The sequence below is a fragment of the Diadema setosum genome, chromosome 14 (genome assembly GCF_964275005.1).
Source record: "Diadema setosum chromosome 14, eeDiaSeto1, whole genome shotgun sequence".
Lineage (NCBI taxonomy): Eukaryota > Metazoa > Echinodermata > Echinoidea > Diadematoida > Diadematidae > Diadema > Diadema setosum.
This window is the reverse complement of record NC_092698.1, coordinates 14,778,062-14,794,610: the sequence shown is the minus strand read 5'-3', so window position 1 is coordinate 14,794,610 and position 16,549 is coordinate 14,778,062. Positions and strand designations below refer to the sequence as shown.

Genomic DNA, 16,549 nt, shown 5'->3' with positions numbered 1-16,549 from the left:
GCAAAAAATGACAAGAATTCCATGTTTTGTAAGCTGAAAAAAAAAACAAATCGGCTCGCTCGCTGCGCTCGCTCGCCAAAATCTATCAAAATTCATTACATTTAAATCACCCTCAAAAGATCCCTTTTAAGTGTTTGAAAAAGCATCATGTGGACTTTCTTTAAAGTCCCTACCGGGATGGTGTTGGGGTTGAACACTTTTTCAGAAATTAGGGGCGCAATTTTCGTGCTTGCCCCGGGCGCCGTTTTCCTAGATACGCCACTGGAGGGAGCGACCGCCCCCATCGCCCCCCCCCCCCCCCCCCCCCCGCTGCGCCAGTGCTGGTGAAATGTAACATTTTTGAACTAAACAATCACAAAGCAGCCTGACATCGTGCGCTGCTTACGAGAGTCCCTTGAATTCACAACATCGCATCCACCACTACGACACGACTTCTCGCTTCGCATTTTTTCCCTTTTTTCCCCTTCTTTTGTTTAGATTTGTGATCCAAAATATAAACAAATATACTTTGCCTAATTTCGAGTTTATGTTTAAAACTATAGGCATCGGTGTCTCCAAAAGAATTATCCACTTTCAGGGCTGCGCCCCTCAGTGAATAATTCCTTTGGATTCACCTCTGCCCATAGTTTTAACCAGAAACCCTCTAATAGGCGAAGTATATTTGTATACTATTTTAACCTAAAAATTGATCCTCAAGTGATTGGTTGAAAGAGCTTCAGTGTTTATGTGTATTTTCAACTATTCCAGAATGTAGCCTGTTTGACATTCCATGATATACTATTTGGAAAATGACGTCACTGTTTATGACGTCATTAAATTCCAAGTTAATACAAGTACATGTAGTGTACTTTTTGTTCGAAATGATGTCACAAAGCAATTTTCTGACATTGCGTACTGCTTTGTACAGTAATTCTGTTTGAAAGTTTGAAAGTTTATTTTACTCAACAACCCATACTCTGGGTATCAGAGCCGGTCCAATGTAAAGACATACATCACCAGGGGGGGGGGGGGGGGGGATCCAGGAATTCCGTAAAGAGGAGGCGCCTTTACAAAACTAAAAAGGGATGCACGCCCCCCCCCCCCCACATTTTTCTTTTTATTTCTTTTGTTTTAACGAAAAATAAAGAGGGGGCGCGACTGGATTCGCCACTGATCTCATTATTAATTCAATGAAACAGAGGTTTTTGTTGTGTGCTTGTAAATATCTGTAAATAAACTGTATTATAATGTAAATAACACAGTCTGCTAGCTAGAATCTCACACAGCCTATGGAAGGAGGCAGACATTGAGAAGAAGAAGAAGAAGAAGAGTTGCAAATAACTTAACACAGTCATTGCGGGGAGGTGAGACTCGCCTCTCACCTCGTCTAGAAACCCTTTGTTTACGTCATCAGCTTCCAGCTACGCCCAGCTTGAACTCCCAAGTTCATTGACCACATCTGGCAAAAGAAAAAAAATCCTTCAAAAATCCATAGAAATCCCCTTATCACTACCAAAATTAATCATCTGTTCCTTGTGTCATTATCAACTTTTCCTACAAGTTTCATTCAAATCCGTTCACAACTTATATAGTTATTTTGCAAACAAACAAATAGACAAACAAATTAATTACAAACGCCAATGAAAACATAACCTTCTTCCTTTGCGGAGGTAATAATATCAGTATTAATACTGATAATGTTGATGATAACGATAGTTATAAGTGATGATAATCATTGTAATTATTGTTACTTATCGTTTGTTGTCATTATCATCATTATCATTTCCGTTGTTCCATAATTTTCATTAGCCTGATTGATTGTTGTTGTTTTAGTAATTAATACTCTCCAAACATTAACAAATCCAACAGTTGCAAGCGATTGTGACTCTCAAAAAGATCAGAGATAACAAAACCCTAAAAATGTTTATAAAAGATTTGCTCTTGTTTTAAAAAAAAAGACGCATGGACTTGTAACAATCATGGATGTACATTTTTCGAAACATCGGACAAGATAAAGGGGGTGAATTATTACGCGTCGATGAGTTTTGTGATCTCACTCACAGGTGGGTTCCGCAAGTGCAAGGTAAACTCTCTTTGTTATTTGTTATTTTTGTATTACTTTTTTCTACTTTTATTTCGCCGTATGTTTTAGTTGTAGGTCTATTAATCTATCAATGTATGGTGCCCAACACCTGCAATTCAGCCGCTAATTATACTGGCTGCGAAATGATAGGCTATATATCATCAATTCATGTATAGTATGCTATATGACACACTTTTTTTAATGTATAAATCAATAAAGATCATTTAACTCCTTGGTTTCTTTTGAGCGAGTTCGTAGGTTTCTGTTCCTGTGAGTGAGTGATGCGTGGTGTGCTATGTCTGCGTGTGTCCGTCTGTCTGCATAAAATATTTATAGTACCTGTCTGTGTATGTATGTGTGTTTGTTTGTTTGTTCGTTTGTTGTAAATTAGATTCTCTTTTACATATCAGGTCATTCGTGGATAAAGAGGGAATATATAATTATATATATTTCATTTCTGACAAGGTCAAGTGTGTGATACAGGATAATAGGGGCCTACACGTTTTTAATTATACTAGTAGTGAGTTGATATTTTTCTTGCTTTCTTTTTTGTGTCAATATCTACGGAGAACCTAATGGAATGGATGGAGCGAAAACAAAAGGGATACAGACTAAGGCAAAAAACATACAGGTATAAATACGAGTGTGGAGGTGGAAAACTTTGCAGAAATATTGATATTGGACTTTGTACCGGTTTCCGCGAGCTTGTTTGTCCGCTGAGCAAGTCGATGCAGGATGAGCGAGCTACTGTATCGCGCATTTCTTGTCCTGATCGTCACGTGGTTAGTTATTTGCATAAACCATCATGGCGACATTAGAGGACGGCACTGTGCGACGGAAAATCACAGAATTGCGAGTTGTTGATCTCCGACTTGAGCTTGAAAAGAGAAGCTTGGACAAGTCTGGAGTGAAAGCTGTGTTAGTGGAGAGATTACAGAAGGTAAGCTGTTTTGCTTACTCCTCAATTTGTTAGCTTTATATGACTTTTAATCGTCGAAAGCAGTGACGGAGTTGTTAGTTGTTTGTCAGAACGCTCGTGTACACCGGTACGTGTACGTAGTCGCGGGCGAGCCTACACTGTATTGTAGAAGCAGACTAACAACATGTTAGAAGCTAGATTGAGAAGGCGAAGACTGGAGAGTGTGGCGTGTTTCTGACTCAGTAAATTATATAAATTTTATTTCATCATGACGCTCTCATGCAGTTTCATTCTCCCTAGCCACGCGCTATACTCCTAAGCCCTCCTCTCAGGATTTATAGGGCTGGGAATCCGGATTAAGGGGGTTGTTGCGGCATGAAGTATGATTTATGAAGAGTAGGAACTACAACATTAGCCTAGGCTAGCGCCGTCATTGTGAAGACCGCGATCGACGATGCATGCGCGATGCCACATGGCCGCTATTGTGGCTCGGGATGTAGAAATCTCGCAGCAGTCTCCGCTAGCTGCGAGCTCCGCCTTATCGATCGGGTTAGTAGTGCAGTGTTGGGCAGAGCATTTCTTACCCGATTTAGTGTGTAGCGTTACTTTACCCGATTAACACACTAATTTATATGCACAGTCTACAGTTGAATTGTGCCTGTATCACATTTACTGCGTGGTACAGACTACAGTGTGACAGTTGCCCACATATTGTATGGCCACACACAGACACAGATTGTCAAAAGCCATACTGCACAGTAGGATCAGTAGCCTTCTCAACTCAAAAGTAAAAAGCCCTAATTTCTCATGTGAAGTACTTTCAATGCTATCAGTGATTAGGAAAAAGCAACATAAAAATTCGCAAAATTGTGTTTGAGAATTCTGTACCTAGTCAGTTGTTCTTGCTCTGTCGTGTCTTTCAGAGCCAGATGGGTGTCATTCACATTTGAATATTTGTGTCTATTTATCTTCACAATACCAATACTTTTACATAACTGAACATCAATGTATAAGAACAATAGCTTGAAAAATAAATATTTGTTAATCCATGGCCTTGCCATAACTCAGTGAATGTATTGCTGCTACCTTCTTCAGACAAGTCACATAAACAAGAGTAGACATGACATGACATTGTTAATTAAAAAAAAAGAAGAGGTCATTTGGTCACAGCTTCCTTTGCCTGACAAAACGAGATTTGAGAATTTGTGTTTATTGTGCCTGCTGCTTTCATTCATTCCTTCTCAGGCCTTAATAAGTGAAGGCGCTGACCCCAATGAAATCATTATTGATGGAAGTGGTGCCAAAGGGGGGTCCAGAAAAGCAACACCAAGTAAGTATTTTTTATTTTTTTAAATGCTTCACTGTAATCGCTTCTACTTCAGTTTCTCCCCGAGTCAAGGGGCAGGCAAACATTAAAGGGAATGCAAACCCAAACAACAATATGGATTGCGTGAAAGCAGCAACATCAGCAGAACACATCAGTGAAAGTTTGAGGAAAATCGGACAATCGATGCAAAAGTTATGAATTTTTGAAGTTTTTCTTGTTGGAACCACTGGATGAGGAGACTACTAGAGGTTATGACATATGAGTGGACAACAACATAAAGAAAATATAAAGAGAATTCCACAAATATTCATTTTTAATGAAAATTACAAATTTCATCAACTTGATACTGACATATGTGCTGGAGAGCAATTATTCCCCCTGGTTTCTGAAAGCGGCTAGTCAAGTGCTCTTTCATAATGCTAGAAAAGTGAATTTTTATAGAATTTTCTTTATATTTTCTTTATATTGTTGTCCACTCATATGTCACAACCTCTAGTAGTCTCCTCATCCAGCGGTTCCAACATCAAAATTTTAAAAATTCATAACTTTTGCATTGATTGTCCGATTTTCCTCAAACTTTCACTGATGTGTTCTACTAATGTTGCTGCTTTCATCCAATCCACATTGCTCCTTGGGTTTGCGTTCCCTTTAACATCAGATACTATTTGACATGATGATGGCTAGAGAAGAATGTATTTATTATTATGTAGCATATGTTGTTTACTATTCAAGGAAGACTGTAGAAATGTAAGATGAGGAAACTCAAGGATTAGCAAAGAATAGAACTTACGCTACTACTTAGTATGCATTATATTTCTTTTCATGTGATAACACTTGTTTTTGCCTTCATTGGGCCTAACAGATCTTTTTCTGCTCCAACAGTGACAAATGACCTGTTTAAGACATGTTTTGGATAGCTTAAATTTTAAAGTTCAAATACATTGTACAAGTACCCAAATTGCTGTATAGAGAGATGGGTAAGGGTCTTGCTCTGGTCTAGGGGCACACTTACCTGTGATTTAGACTGAAACAGAGTTTGAACATTATGTTAGTGCTTTTCATATATTTCAAAGTAAAAAATCATCCTTTGAAATTGGAGATAAAACTTTTACCATATCATAAAAAAAAAAAAAATGTGACAAAACTTGAAAATGTGCTCCATATTCCAAATGCTTTAAAATCGAAATTGATAATTTAATGCTGCAAAAATACTATGAAAAATTGTCTTTCTTTTCCATAATTCTCTTTCTTTTCCATTAAACCTGTGTGTGATTTCTCTTCTCATTTTCAGGGAGGGCAGTTGGAAAGCCAGATGTAAGTGTCCCAAGTATGTTACGAGAAATGCATTTATTTCAGTTTCTTTGTGTTTGCATTGCTTTTGAGTAGACAGACATTCACTGAAACATTATGCAGGAGGAACCCTATATTTGTGTGTGTGTGTGTGTGAGAGAGTGAGGAAATCAGTCTTCAAATTATTATCAATGTACATTACTTGTAGGAACTGCAGAGTACTCTGTCATAACACACCTGATATCAGGTATTGTCAAAAGAGGATTAGTTTTATTTTGACTTGATTGCTCATTGACTCTACAATGTAACATTGACGTACCCTAGAGCAAAAATGCAATCAGTTTTGTATACTGCAACTGCAAGGGCAGTGTCACCCACTTTACTGGGTAAAATGGAAACATACAAGCTACACTTGTGAGTGATCAATTTACCAGCAAGAGTAGAAGCAGCCTGCATTCTTCATAATGCTTTGCCTTTTTTGCAAAGTCCTGTTAACGTTTCTTAACATAACTGCCCGGGACCTTGTACAGGGGGAACATGAGGAGCAGATGGAAGAAATGGAGCCAGAGGAGCTGATGGATGGTGAATTCCTGCAGGTGGACTCCACTGGAGACCAATCCATCGACGGCCTGTCACAGGAAGAAGACCTCGCTCTGGATGGCATCACGGTAGAAGACCAGATGACTGACGAGGTGGGTGCTTCGCTAATCTGTGTGTAACTTTACATGACGACAAAATGAAAACAATCTCAGAAAATGTTAAATTCTTAAGTATTTTTGGATGTTCGGACAACCACAACCAAGACATAATGAATGTGAATAATAATATGTGTAAAAGCACACACTACTCAAACATAGGAATGTGAAACTGGTGTGATAGTTATTTACTCACAAAATGTATGTCCCATTGCCCCAGGACATATAGTGAATATTGAATAAGTAAAACTGGGGGTTGTTTTTTAATGACATCTAAACTATACTTGCAAAGAGTTCGTGTGATGTCTTCTGTCACATAATTTTGTTGCATTTAGAATGATTATAGCATAGATATTTTTTTTTTTTGTCTTCATTTTGTATAGTGTCCCACACTACTGGTGCTGTAAACGAATGAGAAAGAGAATGCACATGGCAAATAAAAGCTGAAAAGTGATATTGATGGGATATTCAAACAAACGGGATAGTAATTTCAAACTGTATTGCACGTTCTTGTAGGATGTCATGGGTAAGATGCAGCAGGAGTCTACCCTTGATGAGGATATGCCACCTGATGATGATGCCATCAACATCACAGCAGAGGATGACCAGCTTCTCACGGAAGATGTAAGTCACATGGCGGTAATTTGACAGAAATCATCTGTCCTCAGACTTGGTACATACATACTTGCACTACAGTGCACTCCTTTTATAATGAACACGGCTATAATGAAACTCCAGTTATAACAAAATAAGAATCCAGGTCGCAAAATTGCTTTTTTATTGTTTATTGATTCGATTATAATGAAATTTTGATATAACAAAAGAAAACTGCTGGTCACGAGGACTTCGTTATAACGGGAGTCCACTCTAATTCCAGAACAATCATAATCATAGGCAAAAAAACAAGAAAATACAATGTGATGTAATTTCATCATTGTAAACAGTTAAATGTGTGTTTTCATCACGTGTGATGAATGACTGATGCAAGACATAATTGAATAATTTGGCAAAATCTGCTATATGTCACTGGTCAGAATTCATGGTTTAATCACAATTAACTTGGGATTGATGCAGTAGTTAATTTATTAGATGCTTATGACATTTTTTTTTTTTTCTGTAAATATCATTGTTTCAAATGCAACTGGGGAGTCACCTTAGCTATTGGGGAAAACATGCCCGTGTGAATTGGTCGAATAAAATTCTGAACGATCGTAATTTCATGTAGATTTCTGTCAGTGCATTTATACTGGCAGCAAAACATTGAAGGTCTGTGGTATCATGAAAATTTGGGGAGATGACAAAAGTAGCCTAGCTCAGAAATTGATTTTGCATGACCAAGTAAGGATTGAACAGTTTCACTGTAACTTGGAAGTTGTCCATGAGACTTTAATTTGGACCAGAATGGGATAAAAAATGAAGTGGTAATCTTGATAAAACAGACAATTTCAACACTGTATTGTGCAGTGTACAGGTCTGCTGGTTTAACTATTGTGATTGTAATTTTGTTTTCCTTGTAGGAAGCCATTGGTGATCAGTGTGAGGAAACAGGAGGTAAGGATTTTAAGTCTAGTTGGAAAAAAAGGGGGTATAGTTGGTGGAGGGACAGGATTTCATGTGACAATAAATTTCTGAATAATAGTTAAATGCAAACTTTGCTGTGTCGAAAGAGGGCATGTTTCTGTGGCTTTTTTTAAAAACATCTTTAGAGGATTGAATAAAGTGACTGAAATGAATTACACATCATCAGGAGTCAGTGTCTACAGGTGCATCGTTAAACAGGACTTTGGTGAAAGAGGTACATGCTGGAGTGATTGGAGATTGCCTTCTCCACACCAGTGCGGCTAACGTGCGCAAGGTGCTGTTCTCGAGATGTGGCATCAGTCAACCTGTCTGGCGTATTGGAGCTGATTCAGCTTTGCGATAAATCTCGCATGAGCTGTTTGGCGTATGGGCCGAGCAATTTGAACTGGACTTGGCATGACTCCAGGACGGGCAGAAAGGACATATGTGACAGATACTCGAAATTCAGCTGAACAGTAGAACAGATTAAAAGCAGGGAATTAAGGGGGGAAGATACTCCAGTGTATACATACATGTATGCATTTGTGTTTGTATATATGAAAAAGAACACTGACATTTCTGAACGACATTCTGGAGGACGTCGGGAAGAATCAACGTTGGCTGAATTCGCACTGTCCACAGCGTAACCTGATGTGAATCACACACCACGTCTTTCGACTTCATGTGTATCGCAGCATAAGACCGATTGCAGTGGGCATCGTGCAGTGGAGAGCTGTCTGGTTACTTGCAGAAATCGTCACACTACTCTTTGGTTTCCTGTAAAACTGGATGGAGGTTCTCATGACTGGTCAGACGGGCAGTGCGTGTCCTCGACATCTTCAGCAGCTGCCTGCAGCAGAATGCTGTTGGAAATGGAGTAGCTTTCACTTGGAAGATTCAGAGGCAGTGATGTACTCACCAAAGTAACTGTAACACATATTTTATCGTGTTTTGTTACAAAGTGATGCTCAGACTTCAAACAGCTACTGCACAAATAATCCAGGGGAACACGCGTGAAGAGGAACACTCTGTTGTGAAGACAGGCTATGTGCCAGAATCCATTATCTTCTAATACAAAATGCCAGGTAGCCAGTTCAGCCTGTGTTCCTCAGATTGAGTGCATGGATTGAAGCTTCTGGCTCAGGTTTCTTCCTGAAGAACCAACCCAGCGACTGCCTTCTCTTCGAGTTAAGCAAAGCCACAGAAACCTCTGCTCTACTTTTAGTAATGTCTTGTATGTTTTGGGGGAAAAAAAAAATTAAATTTGCAAGTACTAGTGCATCATGTCTGGCTGTACGTTTTATTTCCTTTCTGAGATGTTCTCTCTCCGAGGCGTCGAGGTAAGTATGATTCTGGTGTGATGAGCAAGGAGAGCTGGACCAGAGGCTGGCTGGCCCCCGACCTGCTGCACATGTTTCATGACCGGTGTTCCTAATGCTCTTTTGTTTTCAATCACTTCCCATGGCATTCAGTAAAATGTGTTCCGTGTGACCAAATTTCAGCAAAAAGCATTTTGGTTCCTCTGGCTACCCCCACTCACGGAGATCAATTTGAAACCACAGCAGTGACCGATAGCTCGGCGACAGAGCAGGGCGGTGCCGGCGAGCGCCATGACAACAAGGCGAAGACGGAATCGACAGCGCCCGCGTCCGTGAAGCAAGAAGTCGATAATGAGTCCCTGATTGTCCACGTGGACGAGCCCTCGCTGCTGGAGTTGGACGCCGACCTGACCAAACCGGAGGACAAGGCACCCGCCGAAGAGCCCAGCAATGACGCCAAATCGGAGAAGGCCCCCAAGGAAGCGAGCCAGGGCAAAGAGAAGTGGGAGTTTGAGACCCAGGAGAAGACCGGGGACGGGGAGAAGGGCGGAGAGCCAGTAACAAAAACAGAAGGAGACAAGAATGCTGACAAAGAGGCAGACAAAGAATCAGCGGGGGTGAAAAGTGAAACCCCTACAACTGGCAGTGACACCCAGAGGAGAAGGTTTGTTACCATCACATCACTTTTTTTTTTCTTATAAGTGATAGTTCCAGGTTTTTACAATATGAAAAAAAAAAAAGGCGTGGCAGGCAAGAGACCTTGCATGTTTCCTTTCACATGATGACAGCAAAGAAAGCTGCCTCTTTTTTTTTTCCTGGCATCATCGAAAGAGCCATGGGCACTGTGACACGTAGTTGGTAATAACTGAGCCGAAGACTTTGCCGACAACTTCACGACTTAGCCTGTCAAAAGATCATACGGAGGTTCTTAAAACCAGCTAACTGCTAGCCCAATGCAAAAGTGTCCAAAGCCTCTTCAGGTATATAAGTGGGTCTCGTGGGACAAGTGCCTGGCTTGTATGAAATGTACACACACAAGATCCAGCGTGGCCCAGGAATAATACTAGAGTGACAGTCATGACACATGCTGCACTATCATTACGATGCAGAGAACACTGTGGTCTTACTTGCCATTACACGGACAGCTTGTACAATATGTAATACTTCGAGTCGTGTCTGTGCATGTAAATCTCACTCTTCTCATAGAATCCACTGACAAAGTGAAGAAAGTACGCCTTGTTGATGCCCAGCCCCCCCCCCCCAAAAAAAAAAGATACAAAAACAAAGCAAAATGCAAATACACAAAGAGATCACATATTACACAAACACTTTCCATGTCGCCAAGATCACATAGGTCAATGAGAGAATGTACCAGTAATTCACCTCCTGTATTAGATGTGAAGTAAGGGGTACCAGCAAAATGATGTTACGCGTACGTGGTGAAAAATTATCAGTAGTATTGTTATTTGCAACTCTACCACTTTTTTTTTTTTAGAAAGATGGGGAGGGGGACACCTTACTTGTTCGAAACAGATAATAGCAACAGGATTCAGGTGTATTTTGCATGAACGTATGATGTGTACAGAGTTCTGGCAGAAATCGGAAGACGAGGAGCCTGCAATGCTCAATATGTATGTTTTCTCTGTTGAAAAAAAAAGTGAAAATATGTATTAAAAGCAGCTAGAAGATGGGAAAACCATTGTTCAGTATTATTTGCTCACAGAATTTCTAACATTTCCATTCATATTTGTGAAGATGATGCTGCATGAAAGGAAAACGATTGAATTACAACAGCCAGGTATCGTAGCATTTTCATTGAAGTAAGATTATATGAGGTAACTCAAAACGAAACCTTCAAAAAAAAAAAAGATGCTTGTAAGTGTAGTTGCGTGAATTCCATTTTGTGATGTATCTTCTTTCTTTTTTTTTTTTTTTTACAGAGCAATGTAGAGAGATGTTAGCTGTGAGTTTGATTTTTAAGTGTTTTATTGTGTTGGTGTATGTGTATTAGTGCATTGATCTGTGCATTCACACTGACTGCCAAGTGTTTGTGCTGAGTGTACATAGCTGTTGAAATGAAACGTGAGCAAGTGGACAGAGAGTTGTATGTGTGTGTGTGTCTGTCTGTGCATGTGTCTGTGTCTGTGTTTGTGTTTATGCATATGTGTGTGTGTGATAGATGAAGATAAAGTGCACTGTAAACCACTGCTGCAGACAGAGCAGCTTGCCAGGCAATGAATGGCATGCTGTCTCTGCTCTGCTGTGAGGCTGGGTTCTCACACTTCTCCCCCTCTGCTTCCCTCTTACCAGCTCTACTGGGACTGGCTCTGGCAAGCCTGCTTCTGAGAAAGGTAGGTCTGGGTTGATTTTGGGATGAGGGTTGGAGTTTTGGAAATTGAGCATAATCTCACTCCATTCCCAAGCATTCGGAATAAGGCAATTACCATGTGTGATGAAGCGATCGGTGAATTTGCCTCTAGTTGTGATGTTGACCTGATGTACTCTTTCTCTCTCTCTCTCATAGAGGAAACATCATTTTAGTTTGTCCAACTGAAATAAGTCAAATCTCAAAGACTGACTAAGTTTTGAATAGTCCTGTCAAGTAACCAAGTTATACTTCCCTACCCAGGTACATTCAGAAGTATTTTGTATTACTCCGAGAGTGTCATTATCTGACTGGCATTACACTGAGAAGTTGTCTTTGAAACAGAACAATGGCAGAAAAATGGATACTATACCTGTACTGCCTGCATGTGCAATGTAGCAAATTCTGAATTGATATACCAGTCTCTTACTGTTAAATGATATGGCAGCATGAAATGTGATAACTACATGTTTGACAACCCTGTGCCCCCTTTCTCCTTGCAGATCGACGCCCAGGTTCTGGCAGGAGTGGTGGCCGTAATCTGTGGGTATGCAACCTCTCCAAGACCACGCGGGCTGCTGACTTGAAGGTTGCTTTCAGCAAGTATGGAAAGGTGAGGTGACTAGATGGGAAAAGATGATGTGTATGATGTACTCAATTGATAACCATAAATGTATCTAGCTGGGACCACTGTTCTAAATAGTTTGCACACTATTGCTTGTATTTTCAGTTTTTATGCTGTGGGCATAATGCATTGATGGTATGATTACTGGCGTGATTGGACAATGTGTATTTTGAGGGAGTTCAGGCTTCCATATTGCATATAGCACAAACAAAACATGATTGGTATGTTGCTATTTCTGTTAAAACAAACACGTTTATAATGAAGAAAAATTTCAGGTCCCCCAATTATTTTGCGTACATGTATATTTTATTTCTTCAGTTAAAACAAAATTTCGATATAACATAAATGAAGTGCCAGTCTTGAAGGTTTTGCTATAAAAGGAGTCACCAGAAATCCTCTCTCTACTTCAGGTTGCTGGAGCCAAGGTGGTCACCAATGCTCGCAGCCCCGGCACGCTGTGCTACGGCTTCGTCATGATGTCTGCTAGCTCAGAGGCACAGCGGGCCATGAACCACCTCCACCGCACGGAGCTGCACGGAAGGATCATTCATGTTGAATGGGTGAGGACTAGACACAACTGTCGTGTAGTCTTAGCTGCTCTTGTCATGTTTACATTTTTACACATCTACTTACTGACTTTCTGTCCCTAGTGGTTGGAGACTACATATTGGAGTATGTCAGTGTGTAATTCATACATCAAATACATGTTTCCCTGAAAATTACCTATCCACAGAAGAGGGCAGTCAAACAGCACATTTCATATTCTTGAGTTCACCATTAATAGCACATATTTTCAAGGCTATTGTTGAGATGCTAACTGCTATGTGTAAGGTCTAGAGACAAACTATCCAGAAAAAAAAAAAATGATCAGTTGTAGTTCTCTTTACTACATGTCTGCTGATGAGTCATGTTACTTGTGTCTTTGTACATGTAATGTGTGTGAGAGTGTGTGTAGGTGTGTGTGTGTGTCCCATTGGTGTGCGGTTAATTATGCATTACATTAATCAGTGTCACCCTTTGACCTCTGTTGTCAGGCCGGCAATGACCCGGTGCCCGGTGGGAGGAAGCCACCCCTCATCCCGCCATCCCTCCTGGCTGCAGAGAAGGAGAAGGAAGCCAAGGAGGAGGCCAAGACCAGTGCTGCTGATGCAGAGAAGGCTGTGAAGACAGAGGCCAAGATTGAGCTGGAGATGGAAGCCGTCAGCCCGGAGGCCAAGAGTGATAAGGAACCAGATTCCACCTCCCCAGGTGAGTGTTCTCTTTTAATTGGTTTTCCCTCATTATTTCTCACTGTTTTGAACACATTGTTGTCTATTGTGATAGCATTGGGGTGTATTCTTTGCTATATCAACACTTCCATTTATATGGTTCAAAAAAAAAAAAAAATTGTAATTTTACACAAACAATACATGTTGTATCTATGTACCTCTGGGAATTCAGCTTTTATAGTACAGATGGCTAGAAAATAAATGGTTCTCATGAGAAGTGATTCCACTGATATATTTGAAGCTAGTCTTTTCTTGCATAGTGCTGCAGGTGATGCCCCCCCCCCCCCTTGTGACAGTAATCATCAATATTTAAGGAAATCCTAATTGTATGTTGTCATCTTTTTACCATGTTCTCATGCAACAGGTAAGTCCCCAGATAAGCTAGACGAGAAGCCTGCCGTCAAGAAGGAGCCAGGCTCAGAAGAGAGATCACAGGAACGCAGCACCAGCAAGGAGAAGTCTGAGAAGGAAAAGAAAGAGACGGAAGACATCTTGTCACTGGACAAGATCAAAGAGCAACGTGACAAGGAGAGATACAAGAACCGAGAGAGAGAAATGAGAGAAACCGAGCGACGCAGGGAGAGAGAAAGGTCGGAACAGTTCAGGCGACAGCGAGACTTGCTGAGACGGCGCACGCGGGAGGAGGAGTTGAAAATCCGGAGAGAGCGGGAGCAACTGAAGATACAGCGCATGCAACTTGAACAAGAGAGAATAGAGAGGGAGCGTCTGGAGCGAGAGCGAATGCGTCTCCAGCAAGAGAGGCAGAGAGAACATGAGAGGCTGGAGAGGGAGCGGGCACTCAACATGCAGCTCCGCATGGAGCAAGAGCATCGGTCTGCCCTCAAGCGTTCCTTGGATGCCAGAAGCCTGCCGATGCACGACATTGATCCTTACATGGGTGAGCAGAAGAGGAGGATGGCGATGGAGAGTGGGCTGCTTGCACCATCAGTTGTCATTGGACCGCCGATGGAGATGGCAGGGGGCCTGATGAATAACCAGCGGGGCCCAGACATGGGAGGAGCTGAGAGGAGGTTTGACCGTCGGGACCACCGTGGAGGAGACCGTCGGGATGAGCCAGCTGGCCGTTTTGGGGCAGGAAGGTTCCGTGATGATCAGAGAAATCACCGAGACGACAGAGGGGGCCCGAGAAGGGATGATACTCGAAAAGAACCTGTGAGGAGGGATGACTCCAGGAGAGAAGACACCCGGAGAGGTGATGCCAGGAGGGATGAAGGAAGACGAGATGATTCAAGACGAGATGATTCAAGGCGAGATGATTCAAGGCGAGACGATTCAAGGCGAGACGATTCAAGGCGAGATGATCCAAGAAAAGATGTGCCTCGCCGTGAGCCTCAACGGAGAGAAGACCCCCCTCGCAGAGATGAAGTTACTCATAGGAGTGAGCCACCACGCCGGCACTCAGATGGAAGGAGGGATGACTCCTACCAGAGGAGAGAAGTCAGAGAGCAGCGAAACAGTGCCACAACTCATCAGCGGCCTGATGTCCATCGGCGAGAAGATGCACCAAAGCGAGAAGAACCAAACAGGAGAGAACAACATCAAGCTGGACGCTTTGGTGGAGAGAAGGATGAACGGCGTGTCATTGCCACCACTCGAAACGTGACAGGTCGGTCAGAGAGGTATGATTCCCGAAACACCCGCACAGAGAGTCATCAGTTCAATTCCCAGCAGAGTGAAGGTGGATACCAAGCCAGAAGACCACGAACAGACAGGGAACGCCCTCAGCAGGAGAACTCCAGAGGGAGAGAAGTGGAGAGGGACAGAAGTGGCTTCAATCAAGAAAGAGGTCGTTACGATGCTGGAGGAGACACCCACTTTTCCCGTCGATCCCCACCATCGAGGAACAGACCTCAGCAGACAAGAGAGTCCTGGAAGCAAGACCATCACAGCAACATGTCCACCTCAGACACCAGGCGAGTGACGGGTAGCCACGACTCCTGGAAGCAGAGTCAACAGACCTCCCAGCCATCCAGTGACCGCAGAGTGGAGCTGAGAACCATAGACCACCACCACGAGCGCCCTCCAGCCAGGGAGATCGTCGACCACTCCTCAAACTTCAGTCGCAACAGCAGCAGCAGGATGCAGAACTACCCACAGGACCTAAGCCAAGACAGCTCTGGATGGAGCTCCAACACGGACAACCGCTCCATGGGCGGCTTCTCCGACAGGTCCATGATGCGGGACACCATGCAGAGGCACAGCTCCAGTAATGACATGAGCTCTGGGATGATGGCCAGCAACACCCGGTCAGACAACAAGTGGAACAGCAGTCGGATGGACTCGTCAGTGACTGCACAGCAGGATAGGTGGGCTGGGGGCGTGTCCCTTGGTGGCATGTCATCTTCTCTAGCATCAAACATGGGGCAGACCTCCCAGGGGGTGAGTAACATGCTGAGCAGTGCTGGCTCTTCTGCCTTTGGCCCTGGCTTCGACACCACTGCTCTGGGTAGCTTGATCAACAGCATCAATGGGGGTAGGACCACTGGTGGGTCTAACTTTGGAATGGATAGTCGTAATATAGCGAGTGACAATCGCTTCGACTCTTTCCAGAATGTACAAGGAATGCGCAGGTTCTAAGGTCATCTTTTTCCCCCTTTATTATTTCTGTATACAATCACCTACTTCAGTGTATTCTTCGTAGACCTTGAGTACTCCTTTACTGAATAAGCTTGTGTGTATCTCTCTTTCACTGTGTTATGATGCATTAAACTAATCAACAGACAGAATTTACTGCCAGAGTATGATTCGTTTTGGTCTTGTAAACTGTAACTACTTTATGACAACTTGCAAAGTAGTCTAAGAATTAGATACTGTGCATAATGCATGTGCATTGTGAAACATCTTTTTTTATGCCTTTGAACTTGATGATTTTGCACAATGAAAGCCTATTTTCCCTCCCTTTTTTAATTTGTAGATGGTCAAATTCATTTATGATTCTGTCGTGTGTTGTGCACTGTCTTGAACATAGTCTGTGATGTTCTTTTCTGAGTTTGAATCTTTCAAAGAATTATTAGTCTGAAAAATCAGTGCACCATAGCATAGATCTGGGAAGTTGATCAAAATGATTTGGGGGGGGGGGGGGAAAGAAAAAAAAAATG

At 42.1% G+C, this 16,549-nt stretch overlaps 1 protein-coding gene across 2 annotated transcripts; it reads left to right on the top strand.

Moving 5' to 3' along the window:
• Window positions 1-2,867: 2,867 nt before the first annotated feature.
• Window positions 2,868-16,521, top strand: LOC140237767 (uncharacterized). 2 transcript variants are annotated; one of them, XM_072317701.1, is made up of 12 exons: window positions 2,868-3,002; window positions 4,227-4,311; window positions 5,600-5,622; window positions 6,129-6,290; window positions 6,810-6,917; window positions 7,811-7,844; window positions 9,416-9,836; window positions 11,483-11,523; window positions 12,041-12,150; window positions 12,573-12,722; window positions 13,197-13,410; window positions 13,795-16,521. In XM_072317701.1, exons 1-12 carry the CDS (start codon window positions 2,868-2,870, stop codon window positions 16,026-16,028), a joined length of 3,717 nt encoding a protein of 1,238 aa, XP_072173802.1. In that variant the 3' UTR covers window positions 16,029-16,521. The 2 variants fall into 2 exon arrangements, with proteins under 2 accessions (XP_072173802.1, XP_072173801.1); XM_072317700.1 differs by having other exon boundaries at window positions 9,356-9,836.
• The last annotated feature ends 28 nt before the right edge of the window (window positions 16,522-16,549 follow it).